The 16,989-nt window shown below is 41.4% G+C and overlaps 1 protein-coding gene across 10 annotated transcripts in view; it reads left to right on the forward strand.

Annotated features, from left to right (window-relative positions):
- The window catches only part of specc1la (sperm antigen with calponin homology and coiled-coil domains 1-like a), a 267,927-nt gene that overhangs the window by 84,300 nt on the left and 166,638 nt on the right, over nucleotides 1-16,989 (forward strand). For 8 of the 10 annotated variants that reach the window (XM_072243781.1, XM_072243776.1, XM_072243777.1 and 5 more), the window contains 3 exons: nucleotides 2,041-2,248; nucleotides 2,472-2,545; nucleotides 15,949-16,151. In XM_072243781.1, coding sequence (XP_072099882.1) covers nucleotides 2,041-2,248; nucleotides 2,472-2,545; nucleotides 15,949-16,151 — 485 coding nt within the window. The remainder of the gene's footprint in view (nucleotides 1-2,040; nucleotides 2,249-2,471; nucleotides 2,546-15,948; nucleotides 16,152-16,989) is intronic. The other 2 variants (XM_072243778.1, XM_072243779.1) reach the window with 1 other exon arrangement.

Below are 16,989 nucleotides of genomic sequence, written 5' to 3' on the forward strand. Positions count from 1 at the left end.
TGCACAATGTCTTAAGGAATAAACAGTCTTGATGAGAGAGAATAAACTCATCATCAGTCCTGATGAAGGATCTCGGCCTGAAATGTCAATTATTTTTCCTCACCATAGATGCTGCCTACCTGCTGAGTTCCTCCAGCATTTTGTATGTGCCTGTTCCCATGAGTATGTGGCCCAGATGGTATTTCGGTTATTCTAGACCAAATTCTCGGCTCTACGTTTTAATATTCTCAGCAAATGATGGAAAAAGTCCAACTTTTAATTAATGTTCCTTCCTCATTGGTTCTTTCCAACCTAAGTGCTAAGAAATCTGTGGAAGTTTGCATAGGGGAACTGGACTTTAGGAGGAATCATGGGTGTCCTGGGATTGGCATGTAGTTGGAGCAGAGAGTAGACCTCAGTCAGTGTTTGGGTCAGCCAAGCTTCTGCCCAGTTGAGGGGGATGTGTTGGCAATGAAATGGAAGATTGAGAGCATTACTTTTTATATACAGTGACAAAGATCAATGTTTTTCCTTGGAGAGTAGAGATAAAATCAACAGTAAATTAATAATTGACAGGATGTCAAAGTTGTTCAGTTTCAATAAATTAAGTAACTAGATTCATCCAGTACAGATGGAAACCTTCCAGTCTTCCCCCTATTGCTTTTTAAAGAACTGTCCCACTTTCTGCTCCTTTGTCATAACTATGCTGCTTCTTTCTCCCTTCAAATATTTGTTCAATTCCTTTAATAATAAGTACTTTATTGAACCTGAGTGGGAAATTATTTGAATTATTATCAGATTTGTTACTGAATCAACCGACCTGCATTTTCAGGAATGCTGCAGACGGCTGGAAATCTGGAGCAAACAACACAAAGGCACTGAAAAAACTGTGGGTCAGGCAGCATCGAAGGAGGGAAATGGACAGGCAATATTTTGTGCTGACACCCTTCATCTGGACTGGCAGATGAATCGTTGACTTTCAATAAATTCATAAGAAGAAATACTCCCTCTCTGTAAGGTCTAACAGTATGATAGATTTTCAATAGAACAAACCAAATAAAGTTTTCAAGACAAGTCAGGGAAATGATAATAGAGAAGTACAAATCTGAGGAATGGTACAAGATCATCTCAAAGACACTGAAAATACCTCAGACTTAGTGATTCAACTAAGTACTGAGAAAAGATGGACAGATACTTTTGAACTGTTGATAGTTTAGTTTTTGAATTTTTAGTGTTTCATGCTTTACAATTTGAGTTTTTTGGGCTCTACTGTGAAAAAGGAATAAAATAAATAAATAATATCTCTGTCAAATTGATCGAGCTCCCTGATTGTAATACTCATTTACGTGAACAAAGAGTTGGGGGCTAAATACTTTTACAAGACACTATGTTCTCAGCATCCAGATTCCCAACAAGCAGAAAATACTGCTTTGTTTTTACTCTCACAACTCCTTGTAAAGTCCTAAATGTTCAATCAAATGGAATGCTTACCTACTCTATTATCTTTTTATCTATCCCTTGGATCCTTACTAATGTTTTTTTAACACATTATATAAATCTTCATTCCTCCATATAGTCAAGAATCCTACCCATATATGGTTTGAATTTAGTTCATATTTAATGGAAGAAATTCCGAGTTACCATTTAGAGTAATTTATTCAACAATAGGGACAAAAGTATATGCTATCCTTTGACATGTTTCACAGCTTCACCCAGTGAAATAATTTGTAAATGTAGTTGCAGGTATTATATGCTGATTTGCACGTAACAAGCTCTCACACACACAAATGGCATACAAGTAACCAATTTACACAAAGTTAATTGAAGAGTAATTCTGTTTGCCATATCTTTAACCTGTTGTGATCTTAACCCAGTAAAGATTCCAGGTTATTGTTTAAGAGACTTTTTTTTTCCTTTCCTTCTAAACGCATGAGTAATTTTGTAGTTCCTTCTCATTTTTCTTTTGCACCTTCCCCTTTTAAAATGCACAGACTGAATTAGGCATTCAGTCTGATACTTCCTCATTTTGTATCCTTGATAATTTTTAAGCTCTTGTTTTAGGTTGAAGATGAATACAGAATCTTCCAGGAGGAAGCCAAAAAACAGATAGATGAACTTAGTCTGAATGTTGAAAAACTGAGAGCGGAACTGGAAGAAAAGGAAACTGAGATAAATGACATGAAGGAGACCATTTTTGAACTGGAAGATGAAGTGGAACAACATCGAACAGTCAAACTCCATGACAACCTCATCATTTCAGACCTGGAAAGTAAGTACAGTAAAACCCAAATTGTGCACCAAAACTGCATTTCTATTTCTTTTTTTTTGGAGGTTGAAGACTGACTGATGCTGAAATATGTACTCTGTATGTTACCTCTCTGAATTCATTCTCCCACCCCCTCTCCGCCCCTCCCCCTCCCCCTTCCCCCCTCCCCCTCCCCTGGTGAATAAAGTTGATCCTTGATCCTTAAATTGTTACTTACTATCCACAGACACTGTTAAAAAGCTTCAAGACCAAAAGCATGACATGGATAGGGAGACCAAAATCCTCAACAGGAGACTCAGGGTAAGTTTCTTTTTCAAGTTTTTTTGAATGCCTTCTTACAAGGTGAAGATTATATTTCAGTCTTTATAAAACTTAGACCGCACTTATTTGCGCAGAAATTTAATTGCTGCTACTTTCAGTTCTGTACTGAAGATCATTATTTCCCCACAGAGTGAAACACCATCCAAATGCAGCCCTGTGGAAATTTATCTGGACATTTTTAGCTGCTGCCTGTCAGGGTTGGGCTTGGAACTAGAGATGTACAGGATTATGCCATTCCTAGAGCAGTGCCAAGAGCCGCAAATACTGAAAATCAGATGTAAAATCAGAAAATACCCAGCAAATCAGGCAATGTCTGTGGAAAGGGAAACTGTTAATGTTTCAGGTTGATAAACATTTCATCAGAACTTAGCAAATTTAGAAATAAACATGTTTTAGGTTGCAGAGAAAGAAGAATAGCAGAAAAATGAAGGGAATGACTGCGATAGGTGGAGACCAAGACCGAGCAGCGCAAGTGTGGACGGTGCCAACAAGAAGAGGGAGCTGAAGCAGTTTGTCCATTGGGAGGGGCGTGTATAGGGGCAGTGAAGAGAGACAAGAGAAATTATGAAATAGAAAGTACTGCAGATGTTAGAGAATATTGAAAGTACCAAGCAGGTCAAGCAGCACAAGCAGAGGGAGAACTAATGTAACTGGTTAGTGACTTTGCCAGTTTGAAAATCAGTTGGAAGGTCTAGTGAATCATTGTTGAGTGCTGAAGGTTGTAATGTGCCTGGCTGGAAGTACAGAAATGTTTCAGACACTGTTAAGAACTGTGGTGGAGATGAAACCATGGTAAAAGTCAAAGAATCACCTTGGATGCTCTGGCATGGAAGTTGACATAAACTGAACAGGTACAACAGTATTATGAAATGGGGTCCTAACTGGAAACAGGTTGGAGGGTGCGATCAAAATACCTGTGGACGTCTGTGGGTCTGTGGTGGATATTGATCACCAAGCTAATCCTGAACGTCCAGAAAACAAGGACCCAAAGGAAGACTATTTGACAGCAACAGCAAAGTGAAAATTAGCAGCAAAATTGGAGTTCTGTACATGAGTGGGAAGCAGTATCAATGTAGACATCAATGACCTAGAAAAGGAGGTATAGGGAGGGCCCTGACTAAAACTGAAACAAGGACTGTTTCAAGTATCCCACAAGAGAGACAAGTGTAGACTGGACCCATGTGGAATGGCATAGCTATCTTTTTGATTTTGAAGGTGTGAAATGAATTTGGTCTAAGAGTGAGTTCAGCCCTGTGAAGGGGAGATGCCATTCAAACAGAGAAAGGAGAGAACTGTCAACCAGTTAGTCTGCAATCAGTATTGGTGAAAGTGCTGAAATCTGATGTTAAAGAGCCTTTTGAAAATAATAATCGGACTGAAATAAGTTAACTTTGATTTTAGAAAAGGAAAACACATTTGCCAAATCTGTTTGAAGTTTTAGCGGTTGCTACTAGGACAATAATTAATATTAACCAAACTGATATACAGTGGATTCCGGTTAATTAGACCATGAGTTAATCAGGGCATCTGGTTTTTTGGGACAACTCTTAAAGAACAAAAGAAATCAAGAAAATAGCTGGGATTCCCATATGGGACATGAAGCCCGTTAATTGGCTTGTCAAACAACTTCTAACTAACGTCAGATGTGTGTGTGTGTTTTTAAAAAAAAATCTGTGATTTTTGGTCACTGATAGTTGGCAAAAAATAAGCAGTAAGACAGTTCAGTTTCACTGATTTTAAGGATTCAAGCTTGGAGATATCAGAAACTGTCGGGAGTGAAAATGAATTGATTTCACTATTTAACTAGCTAGGAACTACAAAGAATTTGTAGGTATCGACAATCATCTTGAATGTTACAATGAAAATGAAAATTTGGAGGATGCAGTCATCAAAAGCATTTGTATGAAGGTGGTCCATTATCTGCACTAGGTGTCTTCTCTGATTTTGTTCATTTACAGTCAATCAAAAGAACATGACAGCGTATACTGAATTCCCCCAGCGATAACTATTAGGAACCAATACACAATTTTACAGTACTGTAATAGTATTGGTCATGTTCTAATTTATTCTGTATTTCATTTAAATGCATAGGTTGTAACTCAGTTAAATGGTAATTTCTCTTTTTTATACCCTTTTAACTATTTCCATGAAATTTCAGTGAATTGATGGAGCCACTTAATTAAGCCAAAATACGCTGGTCCTGATGTGTCCCAATTAACTGGAATCCGCTGTATTTGGATCTTCAAGAGGCCTTTAGTAATTGCTACATAAGTTATGGCAAAGCACGGTGGTAATCATAGAGTGAAGGGACTCAGGATAGGACAGATGGTAAAAAAGCAAAGATAGCATGCAGTCAGATTGTCAGAAGGGCAGGCAGATGATCGGGCATAATTGCAGTGAGTATCAGTGCATAGGGATGCAGAATCAAAAATGGTACCAAATACAGTACTCAAAAGTGTTATATCTCAATGCATGGAGTATAAGAAATAAGATGGATTTTGCTGCACTATTACAGATTGTCAGATATGATGTTGTGGTCATCACTGAATGCAAGGTGTTGAATCCTTATGGGTTGTTGAGTTAAACAGAAGACTGGAAAATTGTAAATGTCACTCCACTCTAAGAAAGGAGGAAGGCAGCAGAAAGGCAATTATAGAACAGTTAGCCTGACCTCAGTGGTTGGGATGATGTTGGAATCACTGTTAAGGATGAGGTTATGGAGTATTTGTTGATACGGGACAAGATAGGACAAAGTCAGTGTGGTTTCCTTAAGGGAAGATCAAACCTGTTGGAATTCTTTGAAGAGATTATACTTCAGATAGATAAAAGGGATGCAGTAGATGTTGTATATTTGGACTTTCAGAAGGCCTTTGACAAGGTGCCACACATAAGGCTCTTAACTAAGTTACTGGCATGGTTGGAGCATTGCTGATTGGTTAGGGGCAGCAAATGGGAATAAAAGGATCCTTTTTTGGTTGGCTGCCAGTGACTAGTGGTGATCCGCAGGTGTTGGGGCCACTTCTTTTTATGCTGTGAATCACTAACTTTGATGGAGGGGCAGGTAGTGTTGAGGAAACAGGTAGGCAGCAGAAGGACCTAGGCAGGTTAGAAGAATAGGCAAGAGAGTGGCAAATGGAATACAATGTTGGAAAATGCAGTCATGCACTTTGGTAGTAGAAATAAATGTGGAGACTATTTTCTAAACGGGGAGAAAATCCAAAAATCTGAGATGCAAAGGGACTTGGGAGTCCTTATGCAGAACACCCTAAAGTTAACTTGTAGGTAGGGTCGGTGGTGAGGAAGGCAAATGTGATGTTGGCATTCATTTCAAGACATCTAGAATACAAGAGCAGCGATGTGATGCTGAGGCTTTATAAGGCACCAGTGAGGCCTCACCTTGAGTATTGTGAACAGCTTTGGGCTCCTTATCTATGAAAAGATGTGCTGGCATTGGGGAGGGTCCAGAGGACGTTCACAAGGATGATTCCAGGAATGAAAGGATTATCATATGAGGAATATTTGATAGCTCTGGGTCTGAACTCACTGGAGTTTAGAAGGATGGGCGGGGTTCATTGAAACCTTTTGAATGCTGAAAGGCGGAGACAGAGTAGACATGGAAAGGATGTTTCCCATGGTGGGGGAGTCTAGGGCAAGAGGACACAGCTTCGGGACAGACGGGGGTCCATTTAAAACAGGGATGTGGAGAGATTTCTTTAGCCAATGAGTGGTGAATTTGTGGAATTTATTACCACAGGCAGCTGTGGAGGCCATGTTGTTGGGTGTATTTAAGGCAGAAATTGATAGGCATCAAACGTTGCGGGGAGAAGGCCAGGGAATGGGACTGAGGAGGGGAGAAAAGGATCAGCCATGATTGAATGACTGAGCAGACTCACTGGGCCAAATAGCTCAATTCTACTCTTGTGACTCATAGTCTAAATAAAGCACAATATTAGGAAGAATATACTGATGTAGATTAAAAATTAGTGAATATACAGAAAACAATAGAGGAATAAAGGGCTACTAGTGTTACCAGTGCAGTGCAGAGATGATCCCTGCTGAGGTTCCCAGCTGTTCACAATCTACAAACTGTATATTAGTAATTTGCCTGAGGAGAATAAGTGCAGCTATCATGGTCTGCTGTTAATACTAAGCTGGGCGACAGTGGGAGCTGCTAGAAGTATGCTAAGCTCCTTCAGGGCAATATGTTAAGGCGGGGGTCCCCAATCTTTTTTGCACCGTGGACTGGTTTAGTATTGACGATATTCTTGCGGACTAGGGGGGAGGTGTTCAAGTAGGGATAAACTCACCTCAACCTGTCTTTTACAGTTAGGGTTGCCAACTTCCTCACTCCCAAATAAGGGACAAAAGTAGCAGTCAAATCCCGAGACACTTTACCCCAGGAAAGACTACCATGACCATGAAGCCTTGCGTGGGCATCTGTGTGCGCATGCGCATACATGCCGATTTTTTCCCCACAAATCGGTTTTGCCTTCGTCTTCCTGACTATACTGTACATACATTATTTCTACTTTACATAGGCTGTGTATTTATCATATCATTCCTGCTTTCACTATATGTTAGTGTTATTTATTTTTGGTTTTATGTGTTATTTGGTATGATTTGTTAAGTTATTTTTTGGGTCTAGGACCGCTCAAAAAGTTTTCCCATATAAATTAATGGTAATTGCTTCTTCGCTTTACGCCATTTCGGCACGAAAGGTTTCATAGGAACGCTTTACCTTAGCGGGGGAAATATGGGACAACGGCAGTCCCGTATGGGACAAGCCAATTTAGCCCAATATACGGGATGTCCCGGCAAATACGGGACAGTTGGCAACCCTGCATTCAAGTTCAATAGTGCGTGACAGGGAATGAGGAAAGGTGTAGCTGACTCTTATCATTTCCTTGCGGCCCGGTACTGGTCCACGGCCCGGTGGTTGGGGATCGCTGTGTTAAGGGAATGGGTGAGATCTAGCAGGTCATCTGCTTGATTTTTTTTCTTTTCTGTAGGGAAAATGCAGCAAAGGTTCATTAAGTTGGTTCAAGTTTCATTAGGTTTGTTGTAAGAAAATTGACCTAAATTGGACAGTTGGACAGGTATAGGGATGGGAAAAGTTTAGAGGGATATCGGCTGAATTTGAGACAATGGGACGAGCTTAGATGGAAATCTTAGATGGTCGGCCTGGATTAATTGTGCTGAAGAGCTTGCTTCTGTGCTATATAGCTCTATAAAGCTCACAAGTCATACTGCACCGAAAGAGACCCTAGTGGCGATCTTACTGAAACATGTTTACTCAAATCTTATGGGACATAATAGGTAGATTCAGAGGTGAGGATTTTTCCTGTCAGTCAAAAGTAGAATGAGACAATTGGATATGGTTCCTATCGTGGCACCAATTCAGGAGAAGACATCATTGAGGTTTGGAATGGTCTTGGATCTGCTGCCTCCTGCTAATTGTCCATTCATGAGTGAATATGGCAGGATGCAGAATTTTGGTCTGTTCTTTCTATGATGCTTAGCTCTAATTGTTTGGTGGTACCTTTTGTGTGGCATTTTGGGTACTTAGGTTATAGCTGTGCATTCCAGATACAGCTAGATCTTTACAGTGCAAGTCTTTATGACCACAGTCTCAGACAGCTCTTAGATGATGTGGTTATTTTGTTTTCACCCTTTTTTTTGGACTGTATGATAGTCCTAGAGGCATGAAGGGAGAGGACAGTCTTGAATTCTGGGACCTGTATGTAAGTGAGTGATGGGACAAAGAGGGATCACCATGAAGGATTCCCAAACATTCTTCCCTGCCACTTACTTCAGCATTGTCCCTAAGCTTGGTGTAACTTTGTGATCCCTCTTTGCCCCTTCACTCACTTACATACAGGTCCCAGAATTCAAGACTGTCCTCTCCCTTCATGCCTCATCATCTTCCCCACAACCTGATTCAAGCGCAGGGCTCCGATAGCTAGACTCTGTCTTGTTAAGTACTTAATTGTGTACTATATTTCTGGCACAAATGTTACACGTCCCTTTTAAGACTATAACACGTAAGAGTAGACTTAGGCTATTCAGACCATTGTGTCTGTCTGCCATTCAAAGGTTTCAAAGGTACATTTAATGTCAGAGAAATGTATACATAGAAACATAGAAAATAGGTGCAGGAGTAGGCCATTTGGCCCTTCGAGCCTGCACTGCCATTCAGTATGATCATGGCTGATCATCCAATTCAGAACCCTGTACCTGCCTTCTCTCCATACCCCCCGATCCCTTTAGCCAGAAGGGCCATATCTAACTCCCTCTTAAATATAGCCAATGAACTGGGCTCAACTGTTTCCTGTGGCAGAGAATTCCACAGATTCACCACTCTCTGTGTGAAGAAGTTTTTCCTAATCTCGGTCCTAAAAGGCTTCCCCTTTATCCTCAAACTGTGACCCCTCATTCTGGACTTCCCCAACATTGGGAGCAATCTTCCTGTATCTACCCTGTCCAATCCCTTTAGGATTTTATACATTTCAATCAGATCCCCCCTCAATCTTCTAAATTCCAATGAGTATAAGCCTAGTCGATCCAGTCTTTCATCATATGAAAGTCCTGCCATCCCAGGAATCAATCTGATGAACCTTCTTTGTACTCCCTCTATGGCAAGAATGTCTTTCCTCAGATTAGGGAACCAAAACTGCACATATTACTCGAGGTGTGGTCTCACCAAGGCCTTGTACAATTGCAGTAGTACCTCCCTGCACCTGTACTGAAATCCTCTTGCAATGAATGCCAGCATACCATTCGCCTTTTTCACTGCCTGCTGTACTTGCATGCCCACTTTCAATGACTGGTGTATAATGACATGCAGGTCTCGTTGCACCTCCCCTTTTCCTAATCGGCCACCATTCAGATAATCTGTTTTCCTGTTTTTGCCACCAAAGTGGATAACCTCACATTTATCCACATTAAATTGCATCTGCCATGAACTTGCCCACTCACCTAACCTATCCAAGTCACCCTGCATCCTCTTAGCATCCTCCTCACAGCTAACACTGCCACCCAGCTTCGTGTCATCCGCAAACTTGAAGATGCTGTATTTAATTCCCTCGTCTAAATCATTAATATATATTGTAAACAACTGGGGTCCCAGCACTGAGCCTTGCGGTACCCCACCAGTCACTGCCTGCCATTCTGAAAAGGTCCCGTTTATTCCCACTCTTTGCTTCCTGTCTGCCAACCAATTCTCTATCCACATCAACACCATACCCCCAATACCGTGTGCTTTAAGTTTGCACACTCATCTCCTATGTGGGACCTTGTCAAAAGCCTTTTGAAAATCCAAATATACCACATCCACTGGTTCTCCCCTATCCACTCTACTAGTTACATCCTCAAAAAATTCTATGAGATTCGTCAGTCATGATTTTCCTTTCACAAGTCCATGCTGACTTTGTCCGATGATTTCACTGCTTTCCAAATGTGCTGTTATCACATCTTTGATAACTGACTCTAGCATTTTCCCCACCACCGATGTTAGGGTAACCGATCTATAATTCCCCGGTTTCTTTCTCCCTCCTTTTTTAAAAAGCGGTGTTACATTAGCCACCCTCCAATCCTCAGGAACTAGTCCAGAATCTAAAGAGTTTTGAAAAATGATTACTAATGCATCCATTATTTCTTGGGCTACTTCCTTAAGCACTCTGGGATGCAGACCATCTGGCCCTGGGGATTTATCTGCCTTTAATCCCTTCAATTTACCTAACCCCACTTCCCTACTAACATGTATTTCCCTCAGTTCCTCCACCTCAAGAGACCCTCTGTCCCCAACTATTTCTGGAAGATTATTTATGTCCTCTTAGTTAAGACAGAACCAAAGTAGTTATTCGATTGGTCTGCCATGTCCTTGCTCCCCATAATCAATTCACCTGTTTCTGTCTGTGAGGAACCTATATTTCTCTTAACCAATCTTTTTCTTTTCACATATCTATAAAAGTTTATACAGTCAGTTTTTATGTTCCCTGTCAGTTCTCTCTCATAATCTCTTTTCCCTTTCCTAATTAAGCCCTTTGTCCTCCTCTGCTGGACTCTGAATTTCTCCCAGTCCTCAGGTGAGCTGCTTTTTCTGGCTAATTTGTATGTTTCTTCTTTGGAATTGATACTATCCTTAATTTCCCTTGTCAGCCACGGGTGCACTACCTTCCCGGATTTATTCTTTTGCCAAACTGGGATGAACAATTGTAGTTCATCCATGCGATCTTTAAATGCTTACCATTGCATATCCACTGTCAACCCTTTAAGTATCATTTGCCAGTCTATCTTAGCTAATTCACATCTCACACCTTCAAAGTTACCCTTCTTTAAGTTCAGAACCTTTGTTCCTGAATTAACTATGTCACTGTCCATCTTAATGAAGAATTCCACCATATTATGGTCACTGTTCCCCAAGGGGCCTCTCATGAAAAGATTCCTAATTAACCCATCCTCATTGCTCAATACCCAGTCTGGAATGGCCTGCTCTCTAGTTGCTTCCTCGACATGTTGCTTCAAAAAACCATCCCGCATACATTCCAAGAAATCCTCTTCCTCAGCACCCTTACCAATTTGGTTCACCCAATTTATATGTAGATTGAAGTCACCCATTATAACTGCTGTTCCTTTATTGCACGCATTTCTAATTTCCTGTTTAATACCATCCCCAACCTCACTACTACTGTTAGGTGGCCTGTACACAACTCCTACCAACGTTTTCTGCCCCTTAGTGTTATGCAGCTCTACCCATATCGATTCCACATCCTCCAGGCTAATGTCCTTCCTTTCTATTGTGTTATTCTCTTCTCTAACCAGCAATGCTACCCCACCTCCTTTTCTTTCATGTCTATCCCTCCTGAATATTGAATATCCCTGAATGTTGAGCTCCCATCCTTGATCACCCTGGAGCCATTTCTCTGTGATCCCAACTATATCATATTCACTCATAACAATCTGCACTTTTAATGCATCCACCTTGTTATGAATGCTCCTTGCATTGACACCCAAAACCTTCAGGCTTGCTTTTACAACACTCTTGGCCCTGACACAATTATGTTGAAAAGTGGCTCTTTTTGATTTTTGCCCTGGATTTGTCGGCCTGCCACTTTTAATTTTCACCTTACTACTTTTTGCTTCTACCCTCATTTTACACCCCTCTGTCTCTCTGCACTTGTTCCCATCCTCCTGTTGTGAATATACAATATACATCCTGAAATGCTTTTCCTTCGCAACCATCCATGAAAACAGAGGAGTGCCCCAAAGAATGTTGGAACTCCAGAGTCCCCCCGTTCCCTCCTCCAGTGCGTAAGCGGCAGCAAGCAACAATCTTCCCTTCTCCCCACCGCAAAAAAAAAATCGGCACCTGCCACCGAACACTCAAGCATTAGCAAAGCAACAGCAAACACACAGACTTGTGGTTACCCCAAAGACTTGGTGTTTCATCCAGTATTCAACATACCACAGGCGCGCGCGCGGTCTCTCTCTCCCTCTCTCTCCCCACCCCTCTATCTCCCCACCCCCCTCTCTCTCCCCCTCTCTCTCCCTCTCCCCCCTCCCCCCTCTCTCTCCCCCCCCTCCCCCTGCCCCCCTCCCCCCATCATCAACACCATCATCACTCCGCTCCATCAAAGGCTGATTTATTATCCCTCTCAATTCCATTCTCTTGCCTTCTATCTGTAACCTTTGACACCCTGATAAATCAAGAATTTATCAACCTCTGCTTTAAATATACCAAATGATTTGGCCTGCACAGCTGTCTGTGGCAGTGAATTCCACAGATTAACCACCCTCTGGCTAAAGAAACGTTTCTATTCTAAATAGACGTTCCTCGATTGTTGAGGCTATGTCCTTTGGACTAGACTCCCCAACTATAGGAAATATCCTCTCCACATCTACTGTATCCAGGCCTTTCAATATTCAACAGCTTTCAATGAGATACATCCTCATTCTTCTAAACTTTAGCATGCACCTTTTCATTACTGGGATCATTCTCATGAACCTCCTGAACCCTCTCCTATGTCAGTACATTCTTTCTGAAATAAGGAGCCCAGAACTGCTCAAAATATTACAAGTGTGATCTGACCAATGCCTTAACAAGCCTCAGGATTATAACTTTGCTTGTGTGTTCTAGTCCTCTCGAAATGAGTGCTAACATTGCATTTCCCTTCTTTACCACTAACTCAACCTGCAAATTGACCTTTAGGGAATTATGCATGAGGACTCCAAGTCACTTTGCACCTCTGATTTTTAAATTTTCTCCTCATTTAGAAAATAGTCTACACCTTTAATCCTTCTGCCTAAGTGCATGACCTTGCAATTCCGTACACTATATGCCCTCTCTCTGACTTCCCTTGTCAGCCATGGTCCTTTCTTTAGAATATTTCTTCAACTTTGGAATGTACCTTTCCTATGCCTTCTGAATTTCCCCAGAAACAACAGCCAGTGTTGTACTGCCATCGTCCCTGCTGGTGTCCCCTTCCAATCGACTTCGGCCAGCTCCTCCCTCATGCCTCTCTAATTCCCTTTACTCATCTGAAATTCTGTAACATCTGATTGTAGCTTCTCTTTCTCAAACTGCAGGATGAATTCTATCTTATTATTATGTCCTAAGGCTTCTTTTACTTTAAGCTCCCAAATCTAATCTGAGTCATTACATAACGCCTAGTCCAGTATTGCTGATAACTCAGTGGGCTCAACCACAAGCTGCTTTAAAACTCATCTCATAGGCATTTTATAAATTCACTCTCTTGGGATCCAGTACTAGCCTTATTCCCCCAATCTACCTGCATATTGAAGTCCCACATGATTATTGCAATATTGCCCTTTTTACACGCCTTTTCTGTCTTCCGTTGTTCAATTTGTAGCCCACATCCTGGCTACTGTTCAGAGGCCTGCCCCACTGCCCCATCAGGGTCTTTTCACCCTTGCAGTTTCTCAGCTCTACCCACAAGGATTCTAATCTCCAGATCCTATGTCACCTTTTTCTGAGGATTTGATTTCATTTTTTTTTTAATCAACAGAGCCACGCCAGCCCCTCTGCCTACCTGCCTGTACTTTTGATACAATGTGTATCTTTGGATTTTAAGTTCCCAACTATAATCTTCTTTCAGCCACGATTCAGAGATGCCGACATCATCATACCTGTCGATCTCTAATTGTGCTACAAGATCATCTACCTTATTCCATATACTGCATGCATTCAAATATAACACCTTCAGTCCTGTATTCATCACCCTTTTGGATCTTGGCCACCTGTTACACTGCAACTCATAGCACTGAGTGCAATTTTGGCCTGTCATATGCCTGTCCTTCCCCAGTCTCACTACACACTGCCCATGCTTGTATATCAACTGCTGCATCTTCAGCCCTTTCATTCTGTTTCCCATCTCCCTGCCAAATTAGTCTAAACCCTCCCCCCGCAGCTCTGGCAAACCTGCCCACAATGATATTGGTCATCTTCGGGTTGAGCTGTAACCTGTCCTTTTTGTACAGGTCACAGCTTCCCCGAGAAGAAATCCCAATGATCCAGAAATATGAAACCCTGTCTCCTGTACAAATTCTTCAGCCACACATTCATCTGCCAGATCATCTTATTGTTACCTTCATTGGCACGGAGGTCCTGCTTTTCAGCTTTAAGCCTAACTCCCTATATTTTGTCTTCAGGACCTCCTACCTGTGTCATTGGTACCAATATGTATCACAACTCAGGCTGTTCACCCTCCCTCTTTAGAATGTTGTGGATCCAGTCAGAGACATCCCTGACCCTGGTATCTGAAAGGTAACATGCCATTGGGTGTCCACAGAATCTGAATTCTGCTCCTGTAATTATGGAATCCTCTGTTACTACTGCACTCCTCTTCTTCCCCCCTTCCCGTCTGACCCATTCTCAGTGCACTAGCTATGTACTAACAGAGAAAAAAAATTGCTTGAAACCTTATTACTTAGAACATCTGTTTGTGCTTACCCATGCCTGTTCTCACCTAAGCCTGACCATTCTAACATTGGCCCACTCCAACAATGGCCACTCCATTACTCCTTCCTTTTTCTAGCCCCGCACTCATTTCAGCCCGCTAAAAAGAACCAAAAGCACCAGTGTTCTTTTCAACCCTTGTGCTGCGTTACCAACGAATGACCTCTTGTGCTGATTTCAGCCTGGCGAAATAGCTTCAATCCCATTCCCAGATCCAAAGTGTTGGCTGCCAGGGAACACATACAAACCTGAGGAATTACACAGTTGAATTTTCAAAGTGGCACAATGACTTTGAAATGTTTGTTTCAGTGGTTGATTTTGCATTGAGACTGGAAAAAGTGAGAAAACAAGTGTTTTACAAGGAAGTAAGGACTATGCATAAAGGGAATGAGGACAAAAGTAATGTTTGCAATAGGGTGGAGACCAAGAGAATCCAGGTGAATGAGAGCAAAAGAGAAAATTATGTGTTGAATGTTGCAGTTACTGAAAATCTAAAATAAAAGAGAATGAAATAGTCAACTTATGTGGGGAAAAAAAATATAAGTCAGCATTATAGGTTAGTTACCTTACCTTGGAAGTACCTAGTGGTGAATCAAACTGGCCTTTTTCTCTTCATCCCTATCTGCTTTCACTTCTCAATTTTATGCCTTTATGACAGATACTATGATGACAAGGATTCATTATATCCTCTCATAGCTCACCGACAGTGCCGCTGTCATCTTAATTGTCATGGTTTTTGCTTTACCTTAAAGATTCTCATCGTGATAAATATACTTAGTCAAGTTCCACTATTAGAAATATGATCTGTTTGGAGGTAATTGTTATTATCAGTGGATCATCCATTATGTTCTCCACAGTCAGGTGCAGGGGAATGGGAGGTTGGGTGTGGTGGTTGCAGTGTAGAGGCTCCAGAGGAGATTCACAAAAATATGACCAGGACTGGAAAAATTTAGCTTTGAAGAAAGATTGTATAGTTCTGGAGTGCAAGAGAGTGATTGTTGTGTATACTATTACAGGAGGGGAAGTTTGAGTAAATGAATGTGAATAATTGTGAACACAAGAAATAAACACACATTTCTGCAGAAGCTGGAAATCCAGAACAACACACACAAAATGCTGGAGTAACTTCGCAGGTCTGGCAGCATCTGTAGGAATTTACTGTCGATGGTTCGGGATGAGACCCTTCATCAGGACTGGATGCGAAAGGGGGAAATGCCAGAATAAGATTATGTTTATGTGTGCATGGAGGAAAGTGTATGATAGGTTGGTTACTTGACCCATTCTTAATGGACGTAACCTGCCATCTCAAATCTTTGCATTATGTACGTGGTCCTCCTGCCATTGAGAAAAGAAATTAAGGTAGTGTTTGATTTTACATTTTTTAAAAAAACTATATATTTTTAAACAGGAGGAGTCAGCCGAGTGGCGGCAATTTCAAGCTGACCTCCAGACTGCTGTTGTCATTGCTAATGATATTAAATCTGAAGCACAAGAGGAGATCAGTGACCTAAGGCGGAGGCTACAGGAGTCAATGGAGAAAACCGAGAAGCTCACCAAAGAACTGGAGGAAGTGAAGGCACGCAAGTACGTGGGATGTTGTGATGTGATTTGGTACGTTGTACATTAGCTGGAACTGCATCTGAGTCTGGATGAATGCGGTGTGTCATTTTGTTCAATTAAATATTAATATTGGCACTTGATACTTGTGAAGGGATTTTCAGATGTCCAGGGGAAAGCAGTATAAGGAGTGGAGAATGAGGGAGATGAGAGAACCCTAAGCTATTAGTTTGTGAATTTAGCAGTCAATGGAAGGAAGTTCAGAGAATGATTTTGAGAAGTCTGGTAGATACTTCAAGTTTTTAAGTTATTTGCAAAAGCACGGTGGTACGGCTAGTGGAGCTGTTATCTTACAGCCCAGCAACCCAGGTCAATCCTGATCTTCAGTCCTACCTCTGTGCAATTTGACATTGTCCCTGTGATCAGCTGGGTTTCCCTTGGATACTCCAGTTTATTCCCACATTACAAAATAGGCAGGTTGTTAAGTTATAACTTTGAGATTCTACTCCTCACCTTTGATGTGTCACTGAGGGGTAAAATCTCAGCCGTAAAGTTTTGAGGCATGGAACAAAGCCCTTCACTCCAACCGGTTCACACTGCCCAAGATACCCATCCAAGCTAGTCCTGTTTGTCCATGCTTGACTTAGATCCTTCTCAACTTTTTCCTTCCATATACCAATCCAAGTGTCTTGAAAAATTGTTGCTCTAAGCAAACATTTCTTCTAACAGCTCATTCCATATACTTACCACCCTCTGTATATTTTTAAAAAAAAGTTGCCCCTCAAGTCCCTATTAAATTTCTCCTCTGTCACCTTAAACCTATGCCCTCTAATTCTAGATTACCCAATGCTGAGTAAAAGACTGAGTGCTTTCACTCTTCCTATGCACTTCA

Source organism: Mobula birostris, chromosome 25 (assembly GCF_030028105.1).
Source record: "Mobula birostris isolate sMobBir1 chromosome 25, sMobBir1.hap1, whole genome shotgun sequence".
Lineage (NCBI taxonomy): Eukaryota > Metazoa > Chordata > Chondrichthyes > Myliobatiformes > Myliobatidae > Mobula > Mobula birostris.